Genomic DNA, 21217 nt, shown 5'->3' on the forward strand with positions numbered 1-21217 from the left:
TCTTGACCTCTCTGTCATTATCTGGGACCAGGTATGTGCTTACTTATTATTACCTATGACTACGATACTCAATATATCTCTGTCATTATCTGGGACCAGCTTGCCACCGTTCTGCTTAGTCGCTCCGCCTTGTTGCCTTGTCCAGTTGCTCCGCCTCACCGTTCTGCTTAGTCGCTCCGCTTTCCTGCTCCGTTAGTCACTCCGCCTCTGCCGCTTCGTGACAATAACAACTGAGATTGAATAAATATACCTGTAGAGTAACAAATACTACTATAGGATCAGTATGAAGAATTAACCTAAGTATGAGTACGACGACTTACCCTCAGTTGTGATAGTAGATAACAACTGAGGGAAAGCTGAGAAATAGGAGTCGCTCGTATAAGTGTTCGATCGCGAAGTATGTAAGCAGTAACGAGCCAAAGAAATAAAGAAATACCAAAGCTAGGATAACAGAGCGTACGGATTCTTTCCTAACATGGTGCACGGTAAAATCGCAAAGGGCGTTGAATGAGTGAAGTAGGCAAGGAGCGTCGCGTCCAGCCTAAGTCGTTATGACTGTAACTGCAGAGAAAACAAATAGTAGATACAGCAGTTCGCATTGTTATTTTCTAGTTCGAATACAGAGCGTTAGCATTGTTCTTTTGTACTGTCTACTGTGAGATCGTCATTGTCGAGGTCATTATTTGGAGAGCACTGTGACAATCTAGTTACATCAAGCATGCATGTGATGTGACACAACGCGTCGCGTAACAGGTACTGTACCAACAGATTATTCTTTGAACGGCTAATCAAATATCTACATAATCCCAAAAAAAGAAAATCAAAGGCGAGAACTTGGTTACCGAGGTTATGAGCAATCAAGGTCAATGCGCCTAATGATATCAGCGATGTTGTATGCTAGGCGGACGACCACATCAGTTCATATATGGTGCAGGAGTATGTAGCTCGTAGACTGACGTTTGATATAAACATCGTCCATTCCTACTGCGAGCGCGGTGTCAATTTGCCCCTGCCGGGCGTTGCCAGTGATAGCATATATAAAAAGTTTTCCAGGTAATTTACCCTCCATCTCCCATGTGCGTATTCGAGCAGTAGCTTCTAGGCCATCGCTGCGAGTATTGAAGGATTGATTCAAGTCTCGCAACAATGCGACATCAAAAAACTTACAGAATGGGCATTTCCAAGTCCATAAGTATCAACGAGGGATAGACTTCGCCACCGCTATTATTATCCTGGTGCGCTGCTTCGAGGTATTGAAGTGCTAAATATGCTATCAATGACGAACTCTCAGTGTTATATCATCTAAGGCAGACCTTCTAATCCATTATTTGTAGCATGGGCCTAGATATCGAAACATGAGAATTGCCAACCCAGCGAGACAAGAGATAAATGACATACCGTGAAGCCTGCTTTTTCCACCTGGCGTCGAAGTAGCTTTTGATTTATGACCTGCAAATCGGTCCACGTTATTTATTGATCACAAAAAGCTGGGAGGATCATACATTATCCTCGACGATCAATATGTGGATCTTCGCTCTTCTCGTTGTATTTGGCTGTTCTGCGAAGTATGACTTATTATTGCCGACAGAGTCGGAATTGTCTTTCTCCAATTCTTCGGGTTTCTTCTTCATGAATTCATGATCTTGCGAAGAAATGTTAGCCTTTGAACTTGGATCAGTAACGAGATATCTTTTGCTGGAGATTCGCCTAGAAGGCCGTAGAGATTGAGGAGGGACCAAGGTTGGCGCGTTTTCCGCTAATCGAGCTTCAATGAAAAACAAGAACGCCGCCCCTTGACCTGGAGCGCCAATAAACTTGATAGCACCACCTTGAAGTTCTGCGAGTTTTCGACACAGATAAAGGCCTAGATACACATGAGACGCTTTGAATGGACATGAAGTCAATAAATCCGTGAACCTAAACCTGTCCCTTCAAGACTGGACGGCCGTCGTGTAGCATTTGCGTTGGCCGCCTGTACACCGTTGAAGCGCGTGAAGAGCCGTGCTTGATCCTCGACTGGAACACCAGGCCCAGTATCGGAAATATGAAAGGATACCCATATCCGCGATGCTTCGACAGCAGAATCGGTAACTTGTGGAATGTGCCCAGGAATTTCAAAGGGCCGCGAATGCAAAAGTGACATCTGAATCGAAATCTGTCTCTGGCCATCCCATGTTCTGTTTGTGAGTTGGATCAGAATTTTCACCACACGCCTTACGGAAAACGAACTCTAATGCACGACAAGAATTTGATCTGATAAAATGCTCCGTGAGTACTTGGTATGTCTAATGTAGGAAAGATGCCTACATCAAATTGACCAATATCTGACATAACCTAGAGAATCTAAAGGTAAACGAGCGGAACGTGGAAATGTTATGTAGAGATACCTAGTAGAATCAGCAATTATTCGAGTTTCGGTTGTGATACTAGGCCCTGGGTCGAGTTTAAATGCGATCGACTGAGTTTCCACCTGGACTAAAAACATGGCCAGAGTATTCTACAAAACGATTAGTCGGCTTGATGCTATACCATTCTGCGAGAGATTAGTACCCACTTGAAGTACATGCATCAAATGAAAAGTTGTAGGGTTTATGCTCAGTAGATTCCTGTCATCATCGATTCGATAAGTCTATCGATGGCATTATAGTTCTTCTTACGAGTCCAGGCGCGATACGACAAGAATGTCACTGTGTGCGGAATCAGTTAATGGATTGACCACATAAAAGGTCGTGGTCACCTCGCGATGATTGTTTGATGTCGAGCACAAAGTTCCACAGAAGCAACCGCATGACTGACATCTTCTAATTCTGACCGACTCTCCTCAAACTATTGGAATTTAAGAGAAAGAACAAGGGCACCGAGATCGTGATATCACACCAATTTCTGGAGCCTCGCTGAGTCCGACTGGGTCTTGTTCATGAAAGACACGAAGAGTTCGTGGTAAATGTTATTTAACCGTAAGATTGATCCAGACAGTAGGTCAGCGCTTTGAAGAATTGCAGAAATGGGATTTCGAAGTTCATGAGAAACTAGGGAAGGATTATTTCGTAAATCTGACCCTTGCAAAGTTAGCGGTAGTATAGCACACACCAATATCTATGAAAGCTTCTTGCAACCGTCTCCGGTTTACTGCCTCGTCTGTTTTTTGCCGCTCAGCGTCAAGCTGCTGGCTAGCAAATAAACGTTGATCTGTTTGATCTGTTAACGTTCCAACTAAAGGGGAATCTCCAGGTGAGCTCCTACGGCAATGCAAATGTGGTAGATACAGCACTTGCGTATTGATCCAGACGATAGAGAAATCATTTCTGCCAATGCCTGTCGTCCGTTCAAAAGCCTATGCAAGCTGAGTCAAGTTTACTGACAATTTATAGATCGTTCGGTATGACATACTGGAACTCGAATTGGGCGGGTTCACCCGTTAAAATTTCAGACCACACTTGTTTAGCAGCTGGCCGATATTGAGCCTCAATCCTACGAGGATGTCCGGGTCAACGCCATGAGGAATCTTAATGAAGGCGTACGACTCAATGATCTCATCGAACCGCAACGGCAATGACTTTGGTAATCCGGTTAAAGAGAAGTATCGTTCATTCTAGAAACATCGTTTCACCTTAGGAATAGAGGCACTTCCGAAAGACCATATATGAACTCACCGCAAATGTAATCAAGTTCCGATCCGTATCATCCGTCTCAAAAATTGCTACGGGCGCAAGCTCAGTCATCCGTCTATACCGATGCTGGGCATAGTTTAACTCGGCCGTTCGTTGTTGCACTTGTCGCTCTAATTCCAACTTTTGCCTTACTGTATAAATCTTGGTCCGGACTCGACGGACAAGTTCGTCTGAGCTGAACGGTTTAAGTAGGTAGTCGATTGGTCCTTGATAAATACTTTCGTATTTGAGCTCAGGATTGCTCTCTGATCCAGAACGTGCAGTCAGCAAAATGATAGGTATGTTGTGGATGTCAGGATCCGGATCAGTGGCTAGCTGTTGTATAAGGTCTGTTCCAGTAAGGCCCGGCACTGACAGAAGAGAGAGAGATTGAGGTAACGGGGATCAGGCAAATATGAAGGATGTTGAGACGTACTCATCACATCGGTGACAATCAAGTCTGGGCGCACCTGATTTCGAATATAATCGAGAGCAGCTCGCCCATCAGGTACCGCGATTATGACTTGCGCAACCGTGCTGAGGATCGACTTGATGTAAGACCGCGCATCCTAAATCAAGATGAAATAAATCAGCGCTTTTGGATACCGAAAGCCTTAGCTATCTCACCGCATTGTCTTCTGCGAGCAAGATACATAAAGGTTGAAGGGCGCCTGAGCTATCTGTCTCGGTTTCCGAAGACGCCGACAAAGTCGACGCCGTTTCCGAATCCTCGCCTAGCCAACCATTTGCCTCCTCCACTATCGCTTCCGCATAGGATCCATATCCAGCCGCACGATCCAGTTCCAAATTATTTCGCTCACGGTCACGGTGTAAATTTCCGGGACCACCACCATCCTCAGCTAACGCTGCAGGGGCTGTCTTGTATGAAGCAGGGTGCGAAATATGACTGACATCTTTAGCTGGGAGATGAGAATATCCTCTGGGAAGACTGATAATGAATGAGGAGCCTTTTCCGAGTATACTTTCAACTTTGATACGACCACCGTGAAGTTTTACAAGCTCGGACGTTAGAGCAAGACCAATACCTGTGCCTTCATGACTTCGCCCTTCGGCGTACTCCACACGATGGAATCTTTGGAGAATTAGCTCTTTTTGATCTTCAGGGATCCCACAACCAGAGTCTTTTACCCGTAGTTCGATCTCAGACGAATGGAAACGTAGAGAGAGCTTGATAAACCTGTTGTTATATGGCAATTAAAGTATCTACTAATGAATAAACAGACGATAACTTACCCTTCAGTAGTGTATTTAATCGCATTTGACAGCAAATTGAAGATAATCTTCTCCCACATCGATAGATCAACAAAAACCTCGCGCTCGTCGTCTGACCTTCCACAGTCAACGGTGTAGGCTATATAAAAATAAAATTGAACGAGAACAGTATTAGGCAAAGTAACGATGCCTACTAATTCCTGCCTTCTCGATCGCAGACCGAAACAGAGAAGCTAGATCTGCTGTCACAGGGCCCAGCCGTACAGGCCTATAAACGACTTGTAGTCTCTTCGCCTCCGCACTTGAGAAGAGCATTAACGAGTTGACCAGCCGGAGTAGTCTTCCACTGGCTCGAAATATCAACTTGAACCGAGCTCGTGACGTCTTATCAAGTTTATCTTCATCTTTTAATGCATCCTCGCATGGGCCTCTGATGAGGGTCAGAGGAGTGCGAAGTTCCTGTGGAACAATGAGTATTGGGATGAAGCGACAACAGCTTAAATAAGAATGCGAACGTGGGAAACATTTTGGAAAAATACTGTCTTGGCCCTATCCAACGCCTGCAGTTCCTCCGTCCGTTGAAGCTCTCTTTCGAACGCCTGTGTAGCTACGTAACATGAGCTGAGATTTCGCGAAAGTGTTTGGTGAAAACTGGCGTAATTGGCATCATAAGGTCTCCTGAAAAGCGTAGGGCGGGTTAATAAGTGATAGAAATTTATGATATAACGCATCGCACCTTGTATTCAACCCAAATAACACAAGACCAACTAACATGTCATCTGTACCATGTATCGGTATCAATATTGCATCGCCAGGCTCATCTCCCCAACCGCGAGCCTGAAAACCCTCTGGATGTGGGTTTTTCGCTCTAATAGAGGTCCGACCGAAACAAGCTTTGCTAAAAGGCCAGGATTGGTTCGGTTCCAGGATGGTCATGGAATTGAATTCAACCTGAGATGGAGCGGCAGGATGTCCAGGCTGAACGCCGCAGAACTTGACGAGATCCAGACGTACGTTGTGTACAGACGCGATAGAGGAACCAGAAGAAGAGTATTCGCTCCGTGTATCGCACGAGACATTGGATATTGTTTCAGCTGAATCCGAGTTGAAATCAGAATGGACGGTATTTGTGGCAGAATAGCAAAGGAAGTAGGGGAAATCGTGTTCGTTTAAGGCAAGGGAGTCAGCGACGGCTTGCCAGAATTCAACTGTTGTTCGTATCGACGCCGTAAGTTCCGCGAAAATTCGAACTGTTGACATTCTCCGTTCTGATAAAACTTTTTCCGTCGTTTCCATGCAGCTTAGGGAGCGGAGGGGGTAAGTAATCTGTCTCAGATATAGATTGATGGATAAGGCGCACTTATTCAAAATTCCACCGACTTTTCCATCTTCAGCTTGAATAGGGAGATACGACCATGTAAAATACGACTCAAGCTTGTCAATAGTATCGTCTTGGTTGCCTGGAACATTCAAAGGCAGTTCTCCAGACGGTTGAGAGTCGAAGAATAAAAGATCGTCGACACGCCCAACGTGCTGGAAGATGATTATTTTAGACGGAAAAAGAATGACTTTGTTTTGGCACCTTTCCCCGATAAACATTTTGGCAATGTACTGAAAAGGTGTCCCATATTTCGTGAAACGCTATTCGCCCTGGTTTGCCCTAATACAGCCGTCAATGTAAGCAGATAAGCCCTTTGGCAATGCTCACCATAAAATGCGGATGTTTTGATCCCGATATTATACGTCTCCAAGCATTATTATAGATAAGAATATGGTCAGGACCTTCAGTTCATTTCTACGGTTAGCACAGAAAGAAGCTTGAAGAAAGTACTTATCGCTAACCCCAAAATAAGCAAGATTGGGAAGGGTTTGCAAGCATGATAGAGACTACGGTTTTTAAGGATTGTGGCCATTGCTCGATGGGGCCTAATGGTGTGGAAGACCAGTCGAATTCAAGAATGAGTTTGCCCACAGGGGAGCTTTGAATTTGTGGGGCATAAGAGAGCAGCGAGGAACAAGTCATGACCAGAGCTGTTGTGACATGTCAAGATGTTACTTTCTTCCTCTCTCTGGACCACAAGTGGCGTTAAGAATAGGGCTTGTAAACACAAACGGACGAGCACATGTGTTTTGAATTTTTTATGTCGATGAACCCCCTAACTGACCTGAAGATCGACCAAGGCGCTTAATTAATATAGACCGGGCGTTTATGGAAGTTCGGCCATATTCGGCTTGAACCTATTTCATGTTCTAATTCATGCTCACAAACGCTTGCTTGACACTGCCCTTGGCTTTTCGCTGCTCAATAATTACAACTGCCAGAAGATGCTCATCACTGTCCGCCCTTCCTTCCCCAAGGGCAAGGCAGCATTCTCAACGCGGAGGCCAGAACCTCTCAGAACGATATATCCGATTGGAAAAGTCTCTCCGTGGCAAGGAAGCTCTGGAAGCGGAATATGAAAATTTACACCGATCCACATTGACTGGTCCCAGTGCAGGAAAAGACGCAGTTGCTGGTAATACAGACGATACGTTTAGAGGACTCGTGATACCGGAAAAACCAAGAGAGCCTCAGTCTGACGGTCTGTGTAATGCTTTCAGAATTACTATGACTACCTACACTCATCCAAATTCCCGCTTTATTCAGAATGCTGTATGTCAGGATGTGCAGTTTGTGTTTATGACTTGTACGAAGACTCGCTTGCCGCATATGGGGAAGCTGTCGCCAAAGTCACCGCCACACTCAACGTTATGGGAGTACCAGAGTCGGAATGGCCTTGGACATTACGATCGAGTAGTGAAGCAACGGGGACGGAACGCAAGAAGGATGTAACATTGAGTGTATTTGAGCAGATGGAACGAGAGATTCAGCGGCGGAAGGAACAAGAAAACCTGGTAACCAATCCTCATTGTCTATGGGGTCAGGATTAGCGCTCAAGAGCGTTGGCTTGTCGGTCGGTACTTAGCTTTATACATTATCCAAAAGACTGTATCTGAACAGGATGGGTTCGTGGTATGTAACCCCTTCTTTAGTCCTTTCATCATCTCCATTTTTTTCAATCATAAACTGATGCAACTGATATCCCTAAACTTTCAGACCGAACACCATGTTTCTTCGACGATCCTCAGCTTGATGCCAAATATTCTATTTGTACATCCTTTTCGCTGCTCCCCTTTGGGTGTCTCTGGTGGCCAGTATCCTTTGGTTGCCTCATGTGCTTCAACGGGTTGGGGGAGATGAACCCAAAACACGCCCGCGTCAGGAAATGAAGCAACGCTTATTGACAGCCGTAGTTTTACAAAACGCTCCAGAGATGGCGAACTGATCATCATAGGTTTTCTCAAAAAACTTGCAGTTCACCATTTTTTTGGTAACTATCGTTGTCTTCAACGTTTCCATCGTGACCGTTCCCGAGAACTCGCACTGAAAAATCTCGTTGCTGGACATTAGACATTCCGCACGCTTCAATGTACTATGTACTCCTGGTGTACTCTAATCCCCGAAACTATACTCAAGCATACTCCAAGAATCGAATAACGTCGCTTGATCAAATCGGCTGGAATTCTGGCCTTGTATCTTACTTTTACCGTAACTACGCCCTACTAATTCGTAGCTAGTCTACGGATCGCATACCATCGTCGGGCAAATAATTGTTTCTTTTTACTTGGTTGCTACCAATGGTCTATGATCTCTGAGTAATGTAGGCCTGGAAGCTAAAAGAAAAACCCCCGAACAGACAAGAAAGAAAATTCCGGGCTCCAAGAACCAAAGGATCAACTGCTTATCAAGATGCACCGTCCGTATCGTCTACATCTCCATCTACCTCCCAACCCGTCAGAGAATTATGAGAGCTCGGGGTCAAAGGCATCGAAGACGAACGTCCTCTCTTCAGTATATTCCTCTGCACGTTCAACTTCTCTGGATTCATATCCACCATCGGTGTTTCGAAATCCTGTCCTCTTACTTCCCAGTCCGAATCTACCGGTTCTACTGTTGTCATTGAAGCCGCTACTTTTTCACCGTCCTCTACACTTCCCCCGCCCCAATCCGACTTGGTTCCCTCTCCCCAGTCAGTACTACTATCCATCGCCTCGCCCCAATCGCCTATCGTGTGTCCCCAGGTGGCACTCGTAGTCGTGATATCTGATTCGCCCCAGGTAACGGAATCGTCCTCTGTGTTTGTACTATAGTTGACGGGATTCACATCCTCCTTTTCTTCCTCATCCAGAGACCACTCCGCACTGGTGCCTTCCCCACTCACTGTCCGAGCGAAGTCAATCCGAGAGAAGTCAAAGTTCTCGTCGTCTTCAGTAATAGCACTGCTATCAATGGAGTGTTCTTCCTCGTCCTGGTCATCCTCCTCCTCCTCCTTCTCTACATCTTTACTGTACCCAGAAACATTCCCATACTCAAAAGCGTACTCTTCTTCCGGGTTCCAATCCGACGACATATATTCCACGCTCTTGTCTCCTACCCCCTCTTCGTTGATCAGGATCTCTGTCGTAGGCCATAAGGGACGGGGATGATTCTGGGCATTGACGAGGCAAATTTTCCATAGATCACGCTCGCGCTGGATGGTTCGGTTGATCTTTGGAGGATCCAAAGAATTGGGGGTTGGAGGAGATGATGATAAAGATGATGATGAGGTCGAGGTCGAGGAGGAAGAAGACAAATGAGGTTCGGGCGAAGATACAGGAGGATCTATAGGAGAATGAAGAAGAAAGCCTTGCGCTGAACGCCTCTCCTCCGGCGAATCCGCATCTTTCACCAATTTTATCACAGAACCATCATACTGTTCTACAGCTGCGATCAATAGCTCGATCCAACCTCCACAAGCTTGGGCGACCTCTGGCTCGTACCAGAGTTCCTCAACTCGAAGGAATGATTCACGAAGGTCTTCCATACGGGATTTCACGATATCGCCGATTGAGTGAAGGGGGAGAGGTTGATAGGCGGATGCATGTGCTGGGTGGATGAAGGTCGTTAGAAGGCGGTGAGCGATAGGAGAGAAGAGTTTAGGCGACTGAGGAGGAGTCGTTAACGGCGATGGAGATGATTGCTGTAGCTGGGGCAACATCCCTTGAACGACCGCTCTAGCCTTTTCCTCAATCGCATCTCGATCCACAACATCGTTTCTCGTAAATATCGCCACCAATGACGCCCCACCCACCTCTGTATCTCTTCCCCACTCATCTGCATCCTGCGCCCGGCCGATATCACTGACGTCGACAGTATACCCCCATTCTACCGCCTCCTTCTTGCAGTATTCATGGAATTCCTCTGGAGTCCATTCAAATTTGTGGTCATCGTGTCGGAAAATTCTGTCAGTTCTGCAAGTGGGATCGGAGTAGCCTGTGCGAAGACGGACAGATGGGTGAGAGTTGGGAGAAGTGAATAAGGCGTTGAAGGTATATGATGGTGTTGTGATGAGTAGGAATTTGGGTTTGTAGACACCGAGAAGGATTGGGGCGAAAAAAGGTAGGATGGTAGGTGAAAGGTGTTCGATTCTAGTAAATCAATTAGTATATGAAGATTAAAGTAGAATTGAGAGACATACACTTCACTGCTAACGATGCATTCCGTACCAACAAATTCTTCGTTTATTGTTTCGAGACCTCCTTCCCAGAGTTTTGCCGTCATCTCCTCCCAACGCACAGTATCCTTGCTCCCTCGATATCTCCAAGGATCTATTGAAGAATCCTCTGTATTTTCTGCATTCGCGGGCGGTGCGATGGCCTGTGCAGCGAACTCTAGATCCCGACTGGATATATCGAGTCCGACTAGCCGGGTTATATGTAAATTCGGAATTGGGTCAGAAGAAGTGTTGTATAGATTTAGAGGCGATGCGATCGGTTCTTTAGGTTGGCTGTTGGGATATAGCATGAATTGCGGGGGGGCAGGAAGCCATGGCGAGGGTACACTGAGAACAGAGAGGAGTTGGCCTTCACCACAACCAATATCGAGCACCTGCATAACTGTTCGTGAAACTTGTGAAACGATGAAAATCATTGAGAAGAATCTCACATCAGACACATTTTCCCTTCTCAAAATATCGAGAACCCATATCCTTCGTTGGAGGAAAAGAGCTGGAAAGAAAGTGACAGAAATTTCTCTCCCAAGATCTTCGTCAGAACTAGTAGAGTCTGTTTCCGAAAGCATTTCCGTGCAGACTTCCTGATCCAAGCTGAAAAATGTCAATAGGATTCAAGCCGATGTTTGAACTTGTCGCTCGATGTCAATGAAGTCCAAAGAGTGCCAGTCAACTGAAATTTAGTACATGCAGCTGCCTCGAGGCCGCGTGATTACAATTTTTTTCTACGTCTCTGTTGGCGAATAGATGAGGACGAGCACTAAGGACGGCTTGCATAGGGTGCCCGTTGCGAAATTTCGGCTCGTAGCGCCTCTCAATGTCATCGCTGCATAGTAGTAAGACAGCTTTGACCCCGGTGTGGGATATACTTTTCGATTTGTCAGCTCTGGCCGTATGTATGTACTCTGTTGAATCCTTTCGACATTCCCATTTGTCTTGAATTAGAAAATGCCTTGCACTCGTTCCTCGCGATTACATGCGCTGCGAATAAAATAACAAAGAAACGATCAACTCAAACGTGTCTTCTGAATTCATTTCACACTCGGGCTGGGAACTCTGAACGTATTCAAGAAGAAAAAGGTACTCGTACCATGTCGACGCTCGAACACTCGGAGCTCCATAACACACATTCAGGCAGCCATCTGACCCTTATATCCGTCTATTCTCACCATTCCTGGGCCGATTATGACCATTTGCATGACTGGCGTCAGGTATATATCCAAATATCATGGTCACCACTCTGGCCAACCTTTGACAATGATTGTTCTTCAAGCTCTGACCAGTATCATCTTTGCTGCCCTTAACGTACGCGCCGCCTCTCCGGAAGTTCGACTGGGGAAAACCACATTGATCGGAAGGGATGTGACGCTCTTGAGGCAAGACTTCTTTGGAGGTAAGAGTATCTATAATATCTTTTGTATAGATTGACTGTATATCGTTGTTACTGCTGCAGGAATCCCTTTTGCAGAACCACCTCTTGGGAGCCTGCGCCTCCAACCTCCAGTGTTGAAGACAAGTCTTAACACCACTACATTTGATGCTAGCAATTTTGGATTTTCGTGCTTGCAGTCAGTGAGTATCTTTGGTCAAATGTTAGCACAATGCTGAACTGATCTGGTCATTGTAGGGCATTCCTATTGCCGAGCTCTCGGAAGATTGTTTGACTATAAATGTTTTCCGGCCGTCTGGGGTAGAATCAAGTGCTTCCCTCCCGGTGATGTTCTGGTAAGGGTAATTTTACATATTCAGACATGACTCCAAATTCCTTATCCTAACGTAGGACATACGGAGGGGGTTTCCAAGAAGGGACTTCGGCTGAATTCAACGCAAGTGCAATCGTAGCACAAAGTGTTGCCCGGGTAAGAATTCTGAAGAATATCTTTCCCACTTGGATCCTTTCTGATTCGTCATAACTCACTATCATATGCTGTGCGGTCATCAGGGGACTCCCGTTGTCTACGTGAATTTCAATTACCGCCTCGGACCCTTGGGTTTCCCTCAAGGACAGGAGGCGGCGAATCGCAAAGTCTTAAATTTGGCACTGCACGATCAGATTGCAGCTTTGACGTGGGTTCAAGAAAATATTGGTGCTTTTGGTGGGGATAAGAACAAAGTAAGACCGAACCGGCATATATCTCTTGAGTCTCACGATAATCATTTAATGTAGGTCACAGTATTTGGAGAAAGCGCAGGAGCAATTATGACGGCCGTCCAGTTCTTGAATCCTTCATTTGCAAATTTTGCAAGAGCAGCGGTAAGTTAGGCTTCCATACATTCTCACCACAGATTTATCGTGTAATCGTTCCTCCAGATTTTTGAATCAGGTTCAGCTGCAAGTGCTCTGACATTTAACGCCCAGCACCGACAGATAGATTGGGATAATTTCGTCGCAGGAGTTCCTGGATGTGCGGAGCTCTCGAAAACGGAAAATACATTCAGCTGTTTGCAATCTGTCAATACTACAGCCATTTTGAGTGGTCTACTCGTCGCCCAGAATGAAGCACCAGAGGAGTTTCCATGGAGTCCTACTATCGATGGAGAAGGTGGTTTCATCCCAGAACTTCCCTCGTTAATCTTTGCGAAGGGGACGTTTGCGAAAATACCATTCATCTCTGGGACAAACTTGGATGAAGGTTTGTATTTTCTTTCTGGTCTTGAATTTCGTTTTTTATTTGTCTGTCTATCTTCAGGAACACTCTTTATTCCACCCACTACTGACTACACTGCGGAGGTCATCACGGACCTCATTATAGCCAACTTTTCTCCGCCAGCCGTTCCCTCCGTCTCAGAAAATCAGCTGGAAAATGCAGCAACACGCTTGCTAGAATTATACCCAGATATACCCGCTCTTGGTTCGCCTTTCAATACCGGAAACGACACTTTTGGGCTTAGTCCGGGATATAAAAGGATCTCTGCTCTATGTAAGCGAATTGACTCTGTTTTACTATCTGAGGCAACTCATGTAACGGTCAATCTGAAGTCGGAGACCTCAGCTTCCAGTCCCAGCGAAGGCTATGGATACAGACAGCAAGTAATGCGGGTGTGAAAACGTTCAGCTACCTGTTCACGCAGCCACAACCCACCAACCCGGCTTTCCTTGGAGGTGAGTTTCATACCCCTCATAGTTCATTTCGACACATCAGTGTTTACGGTATGTACACAAGTGTCTCATGGGACAGAAATTGCCTTTGTTTATGGTGCTCCGCCAAACGCAACTGCTTCTGCCATTGGATTAAGCGAGGCAATGATTGACTACTGGGTTTCATTCGCTACAAGTCTGAACCCGAACGATGGAAAGGGCATTCCTCGTAAGAACAACCTCATCCAACGAATTTGCACGCATTTTGTACTTATTCAAAATTACCCCGTGTTATCATCCTCTCTCAGGACTTATGTGGGAGCAGTATACTCCTCAGAATCAAGTGAAATTGGATTTCCGCTTATCGTGTATGTGATCTAAGTCCTGACTTGCTTTCCGTAGGTTGTCATACAGTTGAACGGTGACAATACGACCATGATACCTGACGATTATCGTGAAGCAGGAATTGCCTTTATTAATTCAATGCCTTTGACCTTTCACCACAGACGTTCCCTGTAAACAGACTAATCTTGGAATGACGCTTTGAATTAAAATGCATTTACATGTGCGGCTTCTTCATTCGGCTCTGGGCGGCCTCCGTTCGCCTCAAATTCTGGGCCCAAAAATTTAGTTCTGAGGCTTGCTGGTGTTATCATGCAGACAAGAGGATTAAAACGTGGGATTTCCAGTTATTGCGAGCGAAGCGAAGCAATACTGGCTAGAGGGCTGAACCGGGAAGTAAACAAATACAAATTGTTGTCGCGCAAACTCCCACGGAGTCGGAATACCCGCGGATGTGTACGGATGAGCGGATCCTGGGGCGGGGAGCTGTTCCTTTTTAAGTAGTGCTCTGTAGTGCCCAGGTAGTGCCCCGTAACAAAAACAATCATATAATTAATCATGATTCAACATAGTGCGGAGGTGCGCCAGCACCGACCAAGACTATTGGATCTAGCACTTCGAAGCGAGCACCCCATGTGAGCCGTATTTGAATCGGAGGGGCCGAAGGCCCCCTCCGAGCCGGACGAAGGAGGCTCACATGCGAATGCATGTTACATAGGTTGACTGCCATATTAGGCATACCATGGCCCGAATTTGGCAGTTGTTCGACGGTTTCCCATGACGTATGTACGCTTGGGTCTTTGCAAGAGATACTTTGTTAGATGTTTTTGCCGTCAGCATTAGTGAACTTTCCTGTCAACTTGCACTGAAGCTCAAACCGGAAGGCAGGATATCGATTGATTGTTGTTGTACCCAGCGGCCCGCCAACGCCGTGAGCGCCATATTGATATGTTCATTCTTTTCTATACATGTCCTCTGATCCAAGCAATTTCACCATCATGTCGGACAAGGAGCTCGAAGCTGCATATACAGAAATCATTCAAAAGTACTCCCAAGGCGAGTTCAAAGGGAGAAAATACTCGAGGAAGAATATGTATTCAGACATGCAGACCGTATTTCGTGAAGACGGTTCTGCAGTCAAGAGATACGAGACCTGCACACTCTGTATGAAGGAGCCAGAACGTAACCAGCGCTTCATGAAATGCTCAGGCTGTGTAGATGAAAATGGAGATGGCACCCCGTATTGTAGTAAAGGTATGTTGAATACGTCCTGGACCTTGGATCGTCTTATCGATATCGATTGCCCCTCTAGAATGTCAGCGTCTTCATTGGCCCGATCACAAGTAAGCAAGGCTCCGTATTAGAACATGCAATCCTCTTTAAATGAAAACACGTTCTCTCTTTATTACAGGCTGCGCTGCAAGAGTACCCAAGAGCGTCGCAAGACGCTCCAGCAACTCAAAGAAGTTGACCAAATGAGGGAAATGTTCCAGAAGGCTCTTGGATTGGAGGGCTCTGCTCTTCCGGAATTTGCTCCGTCCATTGCATCTCGTGGTCCTGAAATCCAACGATGGACTGAGATGTTTGCATGGACATGGATTCGCGCTGCTCATCGTGCTCTGAGCCACAATTACGGATCGAAACAATTTGACTACGAAGACACAGCGCTCCTTATTCGCTGCAAGTCCCGACCAAAGTCGGAGACTGCTGGTAACCCAGCCCTATTTGCAGATGTTGAATCTGCCGAGTTTGTTTCTTTCTCGGGCTTGCCCAGACCAAAATGGGACGGGATCTTCAATTCCATGAAAGTAATGGCTTCGAAAAGGAAGCGTGCTGAACAGATATCTCGTGCATCGCTCGGAAATAGTCATCGCGGGGTCCTATGGATGATATTTCTGTTCGACAACGCGGTCCCGCTTTTGGATGTGCATAGTGTTAGCATCTCTCCTTCGCAAATTTTCGAAAAGAAACTGGACCATTCGGATTGGATCGAAGAACTGCAGAAATTTGCCCATAACGGCTGGATTATGCGGAGGACTAGCGATAGGAACGATGCAAACAGTGCCGTCGGAACGCTTTCTAAGCGTGGCACAACCTGGCATTGGACAAAGCTTAGTGCTTCAGAATGCCAGAAACACCAACTCGCCAAAGAATACCGAAGTGTCTTTCAGGGCGATTACTTGAAACGTCGGTGATTCTACGGCGAGTTAGGGCACTCAGAGTCTCTCTGCAATGAGGAGTTTCAGAGCTCGATGCTTGGATAATTATAAATGTGTCTCTTCCCTACTTAGTGCCAACGATCGAACAGGAGAATATGAAGCACCGAGATGCTTGTACCTATACATACAATACAAACCACAAAAATTGTACATAAGTTACTCTACAGGCTTTGCGATTTCGATATCGCAAGCAACTGCGCCAACATAGTTTTCATACTACTGAGCTCTGCTTCTACTGATTTAATCCGGTCGTCTAATGTGAGGATCTTTCCCTAACACAACCGTCAAAATATGTGGTACATTCGAGACAGGGTTAGCTAACATACCTTGGTGTAAGCTATATCTGGTAGTTCCGAATCTGAGTCCGCGGACGCGTTTCCGTCATTGACATTGATTGCGTGGAGAACCCCATCTGTATCTTCAAATTCGAACTCATAAGAGGAATTCGAGTGCTTGCGCCGGATTGGACTGGCTGCTGATGAAGGGTGAAGGGATTTCTGAATGTCAGTGTCTATCTTGATTGTCGGACTCTAACGAAAAGGTCAAACAGTTCAATTGCCCAGAAAAGAATGCCTTACTCTAGGCGCGCTTCCGCCAAGACGGCTCGAACGTTTTGACTTAGGAGAGTTGGTTAAGAGACGTTTTTAGTTGTCAGAATCGAAAGCTCACCTTAACACGCTGACTGAAATTTCCATAACGTTCCCTTGTCTTGGCATCTTCCTTTTTCACAATTCGCGCCTTAAGCGATGACCTGAGTCGCCTGAGCTCTTCCGCATTGGGCTGGAGAGGAAGATCGTATGTGAGCAAGTCTTTCACAGGACCTGGCCCATGAGCAACGTTTTGGGAGAGGTCATTTAGCCGAGGCATATATTCTTGCAGGTGGAGGTCGCTGTGCTCAAAAGGAATCTATTAATCACGTCAGTACATGAATGGTCTACTGTAAAAATTGGGTTACCAACTCACTGAGCTGAAATGTGTATGCCAGTTGACGAATATCCCATAACTGAAACAAGACATCTGCAACGGAATATCGAAACGTTGCTGCCGCCAGCCCTCCGTTAAAATGCTATATCTTCTGCCAAAGGCGTATACTATGCTCTGCATGCTGGTGGTCATGTCTTGGAATTCCCTGTCAGAAAGTATGAAATTGTCTGCCGTTTCGAAGATCTTTGCGTGGCGTTCGAGAAGTAGCATTAACAGCGGAAGCACCATCTAGAGAATCCGAGTCAGGCTATTGCGTCTAGAATAACTCATGTCCTACCGCTTCGCATCGCGAGGTACCCATGACTGCTCTCACGTCTTCAGAACCCACCATCCGGTATTTCACGTTTACAAGATTTTTCTGCAAGCGAGTATAGGTTGCTTGCATAAATTCTTTTCGATACGAAGCCAATTTCTCAAACTGGAACCGCATATCCTCTTGCTGGTATTTAAACGTGTCTGTATTCAAAGAATCGACTATATACCATATTTCTGGTAGACAGCCGTTCTGAAAATACGGACGCAGGTGTTTGCGGTTCGGAGGAAGCATTCGTTTTGCCCGGTGGTCTATCTTTTGTAAAGCATCCTGCAGGAAAGGTCTTGGTTCAGGTCCTCGTTTTAGAACGACATTATGAACTGGACTCACTAGGCATCGTTCACGACAGCTGGAGTACATGCGTAGATATTAGGTTAGGCAGGATACAAGGAGAAAATTGCGTACTCAAGTGCACTTTGATACCATCCGGCGGCCGCACTACCCAGCGCTCATCAATAGATCGTCCTGCTATACTTATCTCAAGTACTAACTGTGCCAAAAATACAGGAATGCTCCAGTTTACAGGACAATGTGCCGTGAACCGGTTAACTTCGTCTATAGAGACGTATCCACTTGCATCCATGTCGATAGCATCACCAATCGCTGGTTGGACTGCAGGAGTTGGCTCCGTAAGGTTCACCAGAATTTCACCAGGACTCGGAATGATCCACTTACATATGACTCGGCCAGTGAATCTGAGTGTCCATTGGTCTTTGTGAGTCTCCCCTGTCGTTTTCCGGTATTGCGTGAACTTTTGAACATAGTAATGATGTAATGCTGAGGTTACATGAATATCACTAATGAATCGATTCACTCGATGGAACGTACCATCGACAAAATGACGAGTCTTGCAACTCAGCCGCCATTTCTGATGGTATTTAGGCATTAATTCAGTGAAACCACACGGATTATGCCCACCATATCTGGATCATTGGCAGAGTTAGATCATACACTGCGCAACTTAATATTACGAGGTACTTGCCTTTCCAAATCTGCCGGATATCCTCGTCGCGGATGAGCTCGTGAGGGCCTGCGTCCAACTAATTTGAAGGCATTTCATTACACAAATGTGCTTTGTGGTATCCAGTCAAACCTTTGTAAGAATCGCATCTGTATTGCGTTCCATCGACTGTTCAAGGTCCCTCTGAGTTGCCTCCAATTGAAGCTTGAACATAGCCCTTGTACAAACGGTGATTAGCAGATAAATACAGGTCCGCTTTGAATACACTCACTCGTTCGACTTGAGCTGACTAGCTAAATCTTCGCGCAGGATTGATTTTAGTTGGGGGGTGACTTTGATACCGAACTCGCTTTCGGTGATTTCATTTAGAAAGCGGGTGCTCTAAGGCAGATAATGAAAAACTTGATCAATATATGGTAGAAGAAGATTTGACTTGCTTGGAATGCCTTCTCTTCACCACCAAAATCGTCTATCTTGGCCTGTACACGCGATTCAGCAGGTGTCAGGGAGTTGATTGCCGCGATGACTACGTCCAGTTTTTGATTCAGCGCGTCAGTTTTCTCATTCACAGTATTGATGGTCAGAGCGGAGACTTGAGTGAGAAGCTGTTGCAACTGGTTCTGGAAATCCTTAAACGTGTCAATGAAGTCAGTTATCTGTATCTTGTATGCTCCTGATTTCATTGTATGGACTAGTACAGATAACTTAGAATTAGGTGTGAACCAAAGATTGTAGAGATTACCGATATGGCCATGTTTTCGGTAAAGACTTGGACGACGGTTTATCAGCGAGAGCCCAGGATCACTCGATGAACCTGATTCTCACTTTTGAAAATTCCCAAAATCGTTCATCTTGCCCACGACCTCACGGAAGAATGAGTCCAACCATCTGCTGAAATACAGCATCTACAATGGCTCACCTTTTGAGTAAGCTCATGGAAATTCTGATAGGGTTTCGATTGCACTTTGAATACGATATCACTATCACACAACGTGTACCAGAATTTAGTCTAGAGTTGAATGAGATTGTGAAGAATCCATCATCCAGAGATACTACTTGCAATGGTGAAGACGACAACTCCCTAGACGAAATTTGAGCTGCAGTAAAATTCAAAGAGTAATCCATACCATATTCTTGTCGTTCTGACGTTGGTCCAGTTCTTTCTGCACAATAACCTGTGAAAATGAGAGTCTGATTTGCCTTTCTAGTGAATGAGCACGCTTACAACGAACACAGATTTCGCGATCTGTGATATTTGAGCAGAATATATCCTCTACAAAGACGACGAACTTACAATAAACATTGGGACGAGAGGGGTCAGAGCATCAAAGAGTTGGACTACGTCTTTAGCAGGCTCTAACAGCGTCTCTGCAATTTCTTTCCCCTCCGTCCAGACGGGACCTGAGACCATTGTCAACAGTGACATTTGACAGGATATATACTTAGGGAATTATACGCACTTGCTGTAAACTGATCCAGGGCCTCCTCCGCCTCTTTGAGATGTGTTGCTCCACCAAAAGCAATATTCTCTGTATGTCCAGTTTAGTTTGTGCAAATATAGATATTATTCACATACTCATGACCTCAATAGAATGTTTATGATGAGGATGCGGCGTATCCGTTTTGAGACCTTCAGCTACAAATAATGCAGGTGCAACATTCCGATCAAGCATACTAGATTCATCTATCACTGATTGGCCGTTCTCTTGTAGAGCTGCATCGAAAGTATTTAGAGGTTGTCGCTGTTGGGGATAGATGATAGGAAGACCGTGAGTGGCATGCAGTGGTAGTGATGATATCTGATCATGATGGTTTGGCAATCCTTCATAACTAGAGTTTGATGCAACTTGCGCTTTGGATGTATCTAAATTGGTAGACCATTCATCTGGTTGCGGGCTCATACGCAGTGGGGCTAGAATGAAGGTGGAATCTGAAACACAAAGTAATGTAAAAGATGGATCAATCAAGTACCATATATCCCCTGCGGACCATCAAAAGATGAAGGACTTGACGCTATATGAGATGCACTCGTCGGTTCAGACTGCGGCAGAGGTGGTAGAGCTCGTGACCGAGACACTTTGAAAGAGTTGTGATCCAGTGTATTTAGAGAGTCAGCGCTACGAACAGTAGATAACTTTTTGGCAGGGGAATTTTCGCGACTGTCTCCTGTAGACTTCTTCCTGTTCCTGAAAAGATTTAGCGGGGAAGAAAAGCCTTTCCGATGGTTTGGAGGACGCTGCTCTCCATTGTTGAAGTCAAAATCAACAAAGGAATCCATTGAAGTTGTGCCTTTGGGCATTTGAGCCCCATTTGCATAAGACATCGGAGGCTGAGGAATAGTGTAGCTCATGGTGGAAGAAGAGTAAGAAAGAGTCGAGATTCTATGAATTCAACCAACTCAGAATTCTGGAGGCGGCAACGCGTGGTCGCGGTAGCGTTGTAACCAGTATAACCAGACTTGCGGATCTGTCATTATGAGTGTTCGACCCATGATCTTCTGTAATGCAATACAAAAGTATATATCACTGTGGCTGAAGTCGTCGAGAGAGATTGATACCCATCAAGCTGTAGTTGATGTATGATAAGTCGATGTGGCGCGCGCGCAGCCTCCTCAACTCTATATACATAGCATACGGTCAGGAATGAAAACGGCTGTTAAACCGAACAGTGGCACTGGTAATATTTCAGGAGTAGTCACTTGATAGTCACACAATGTCATGTGCATGTCACATTCAACTGAATGGTGTTTCAAGACTCTGTGACTTCATACCATATATAGGCAAAAAAGGTGGTCTAAAAAGGAAGTACGGCACTTAAATCGCGAATTGAACGACGTACATATGAG

The 21217-nt window shown here is 45.6% G+C and overlaps 6 protein-coding genes across 6 annotated transcripts; 3 read left to right on the forward strand and 3 right to left on the reverse strand.

The window, feature by feature from the left end:
- Positions 1 to 600: 600 nt before the first annotated feature.
- C8R40DRAFT_1104595 (uncharacterized protein) lies at positions 601 to 7107 on the reverse strand. Its single transcript, XM_046228073.1, has 29 exons — positions 6726 to 7107; positions 6592 to 6665; positions 6466 to 6543; positions 6244 to 6416; positions 5620 to 6183; positions 5399 to 5561; positions 5078 to 5342; positions 4905 to 5022; positions 4278 to 4848; positions 4087 to 4219; positions 3654 to 4021; positions 3522 to 3592; positions 3391 to 3471; positions 3276 to 3334; positions 3091 to 3213; positions 2878 to 3029; positions 2738 to 2826; positions 2658 to 2687; positions 2555 to 2606; positions 2388 to 2497; positions 2308 to 2334; positions 2230 to 2253; positions 1918 to 2177; positions 1503 to 1864; positions 1399 to 1449; positions 1314 to 1341; positions 1168 to 1261; positions 958 to 1109; positions 601 to 897 (listed from the first exon to the last, which is right to left on the reverse strand). Exons 1-29 carry the CDS (start codon positions 6904 to 6906, stop codon positions 848 to 850), a joined length of 4503 nt encoding a protein of 1500 aa, XP_046086118.1. The 5' UTR covers positions 6907 to 7107; the 3' UTR covers positions 601 to 847.
- A 78-nt stretch (positions 7108 to 7185) lies between these two features.
- On the forward strand, positions 7186 to 7766 carry C8R40DRAFT_1022221 (oxidoreductase-like protein; the record flags this gene model as incomplete). Its single annotated transcript, XM_046223022.1, has 2 exons — positions 7186 to 7465; positions 7531 to 7766. Coding segments are annotated over 2 exons (516 nt in total), but the record flags the coding sequence as incomplete, so codon positions are not given.
- Positions 7767 to 9676: 1910 nt separating this feature from the next.
- C8R40DRAFT_1045527 (uncharacterized protein) lies at positions 9677 to 11043 on the reverse strand (the record flags this gene model as incomplete). Its single annotated transcript, XM_046224309.1, has 3 exons — positions 9677 to 10391; positions 10442 to 10851; positions 10909 to 11043. Coding segments are annotated over 3 exons (1260 nt in total), but the record flags the coding sequence as incomplete, so codon positions are not given.
- A 688-nt stretch (positions 11044 to 11731) lies between these two features.
- On the forward strand, positions 11732 to 14314 carry C8R40DRAFT_1251292 (esterase 1; the record flags this gene model as incomplete). Its single annotated transcript, XM_046233698.1, has 12 exons — positions 11732 to 11867; positions 11928 to 12046; positions 12102 to 12199; positions 12255 to 12333; positions 12417 to 12587; positions 12642 to 12728; positions 12786 to 13107; positions 13165 to 13395; positions 13455 to 13577; positions 13639 to 13782; positions 13862 to 13896; positions 13956 to 14314. The coding sequence occupies 12 exons, from the start codon at positions 11732 to 11734 to the stop codon at positions 14070 to 14072; spliced, it is 1662 nt and encodes a 553-aa protein (XP_046086121.1). The 3' UTR covers positions 14073 to 14314.
- Positions 14315 to 14632: 318 nt separating this feature from the next.
- Positions 14633 to 16183, forward strand: C8R40DRAFT_210946 (uncharacterized protein). The gene is made up of 4 exons (XM_046234357.1): positions 14633 to 14677; positions 14733 to 15149; positions 15208 to 15238; positions 15307 to 16183. Exons 2-4 carry the CDS (start codon positions 14864 to 14866, stop codon positions 16088 to 16090), a joined length of 1101 nt encoding a protein of 366 aa, XP_046086122.1. The 5' UTR covers positions 14633 to 14677; positions 14733 to 14863; the 3' UTR covers positions 16091 to 16183.
- Positions 16184 to 16275: 92 nt separating this feature from the next.
- On the reverse strand, positions 16276 to 20722 carry C8R40DRAFT_1170657 (uncharacterized protein; the record flags this gene model as incomplete). Its single annotated transcript, XM_046231570.1, has 20 exons — positions 16276 to 16386; positions 16441 to 16644; positions 16693 to 16731; positions 16784 to 17020; positions 17078 to 17326; positions 17376 to 17681; positions 17742 to 17760; positions 17817 to 17849; positions 17903 to 18188; positions 18240 to 18334; positions 18390 to 18451; positions 18505 to 18589; positions 18644 to 18721; positions 18775 to 19001; positions 19500 to 19547; positions 19598 to 19618; positions 19667 to 19773; positions 19833 to 19901; positions 19949 to 20302; positions 20362 to 20722. 20 exons carry the CDS (start codon positions 20720 to 20722, stop codon positions 16276 to 16278), a joined length of 2991 nt encoding a protein of 996 aa, XP_046086123.1.
- Positions 20723 to 21217: the final 495 nt, after the last annotated feature.

The sequence above is a fragment of the Lentinula edodes genome (assembly GCF_021015755.1).
Source record: "Lentinula edodes strain Le(Bin) 0899 ss11 chromosome Unknown C8R40scaffold_18, whole genome shotgun sequence".
NCBI classification, from domain to species: Eukaryota; Fungi; Basidiomycota; class Agaricomycetes; order Agaricales; family Omphalotaceae; genus Lentinula; species Lentinula edodes.

Coding starts and splice junctions, on each gene's coding strand:
- C8R40DRAFT_1104595 (XM_046228073.1), bottom strand. CDS start 6,906: ATGACTTGTTCCTCGCTGCTCTCTTATGCCCCACAAATTCAAAGCTCC. Junction 2,607..2,657: donor GTCGTATCGCGCCTGGACTC/GTAAGAAGAACT, acceptor CGATGATGACAG/GAATCTACTGAGCATAAACC. Junction 2,178..2,229: donor AATTCTTGTCGTGCATTAGA/GTTCGTTTTCCG, acceptor ACTCACAAACAG/AACATGGGATGGCCAGAGAC.
- C8R40DRAFT_210946 (XM_046234357.1), top strand. CDS start 14,864: ATGTCCTCTGATCCAAGCAATTTCACCATCATGTCGGACAAGGAGCTC. Junction 15,150..15,207: donor CACCCCGTATTGTAGTAAAG/GTATGTTGAATA, acceptor TTGCCCCTCTAG/AATGTCAGCGTCTTCATTGG. Junction 15,239..15,306: donor CTTCATTGGCCCGATCACAA/GTAAGCAAGGCT, acceptor TCTTTATTACAG/GCTGCGCTGCAAGAGTACCC.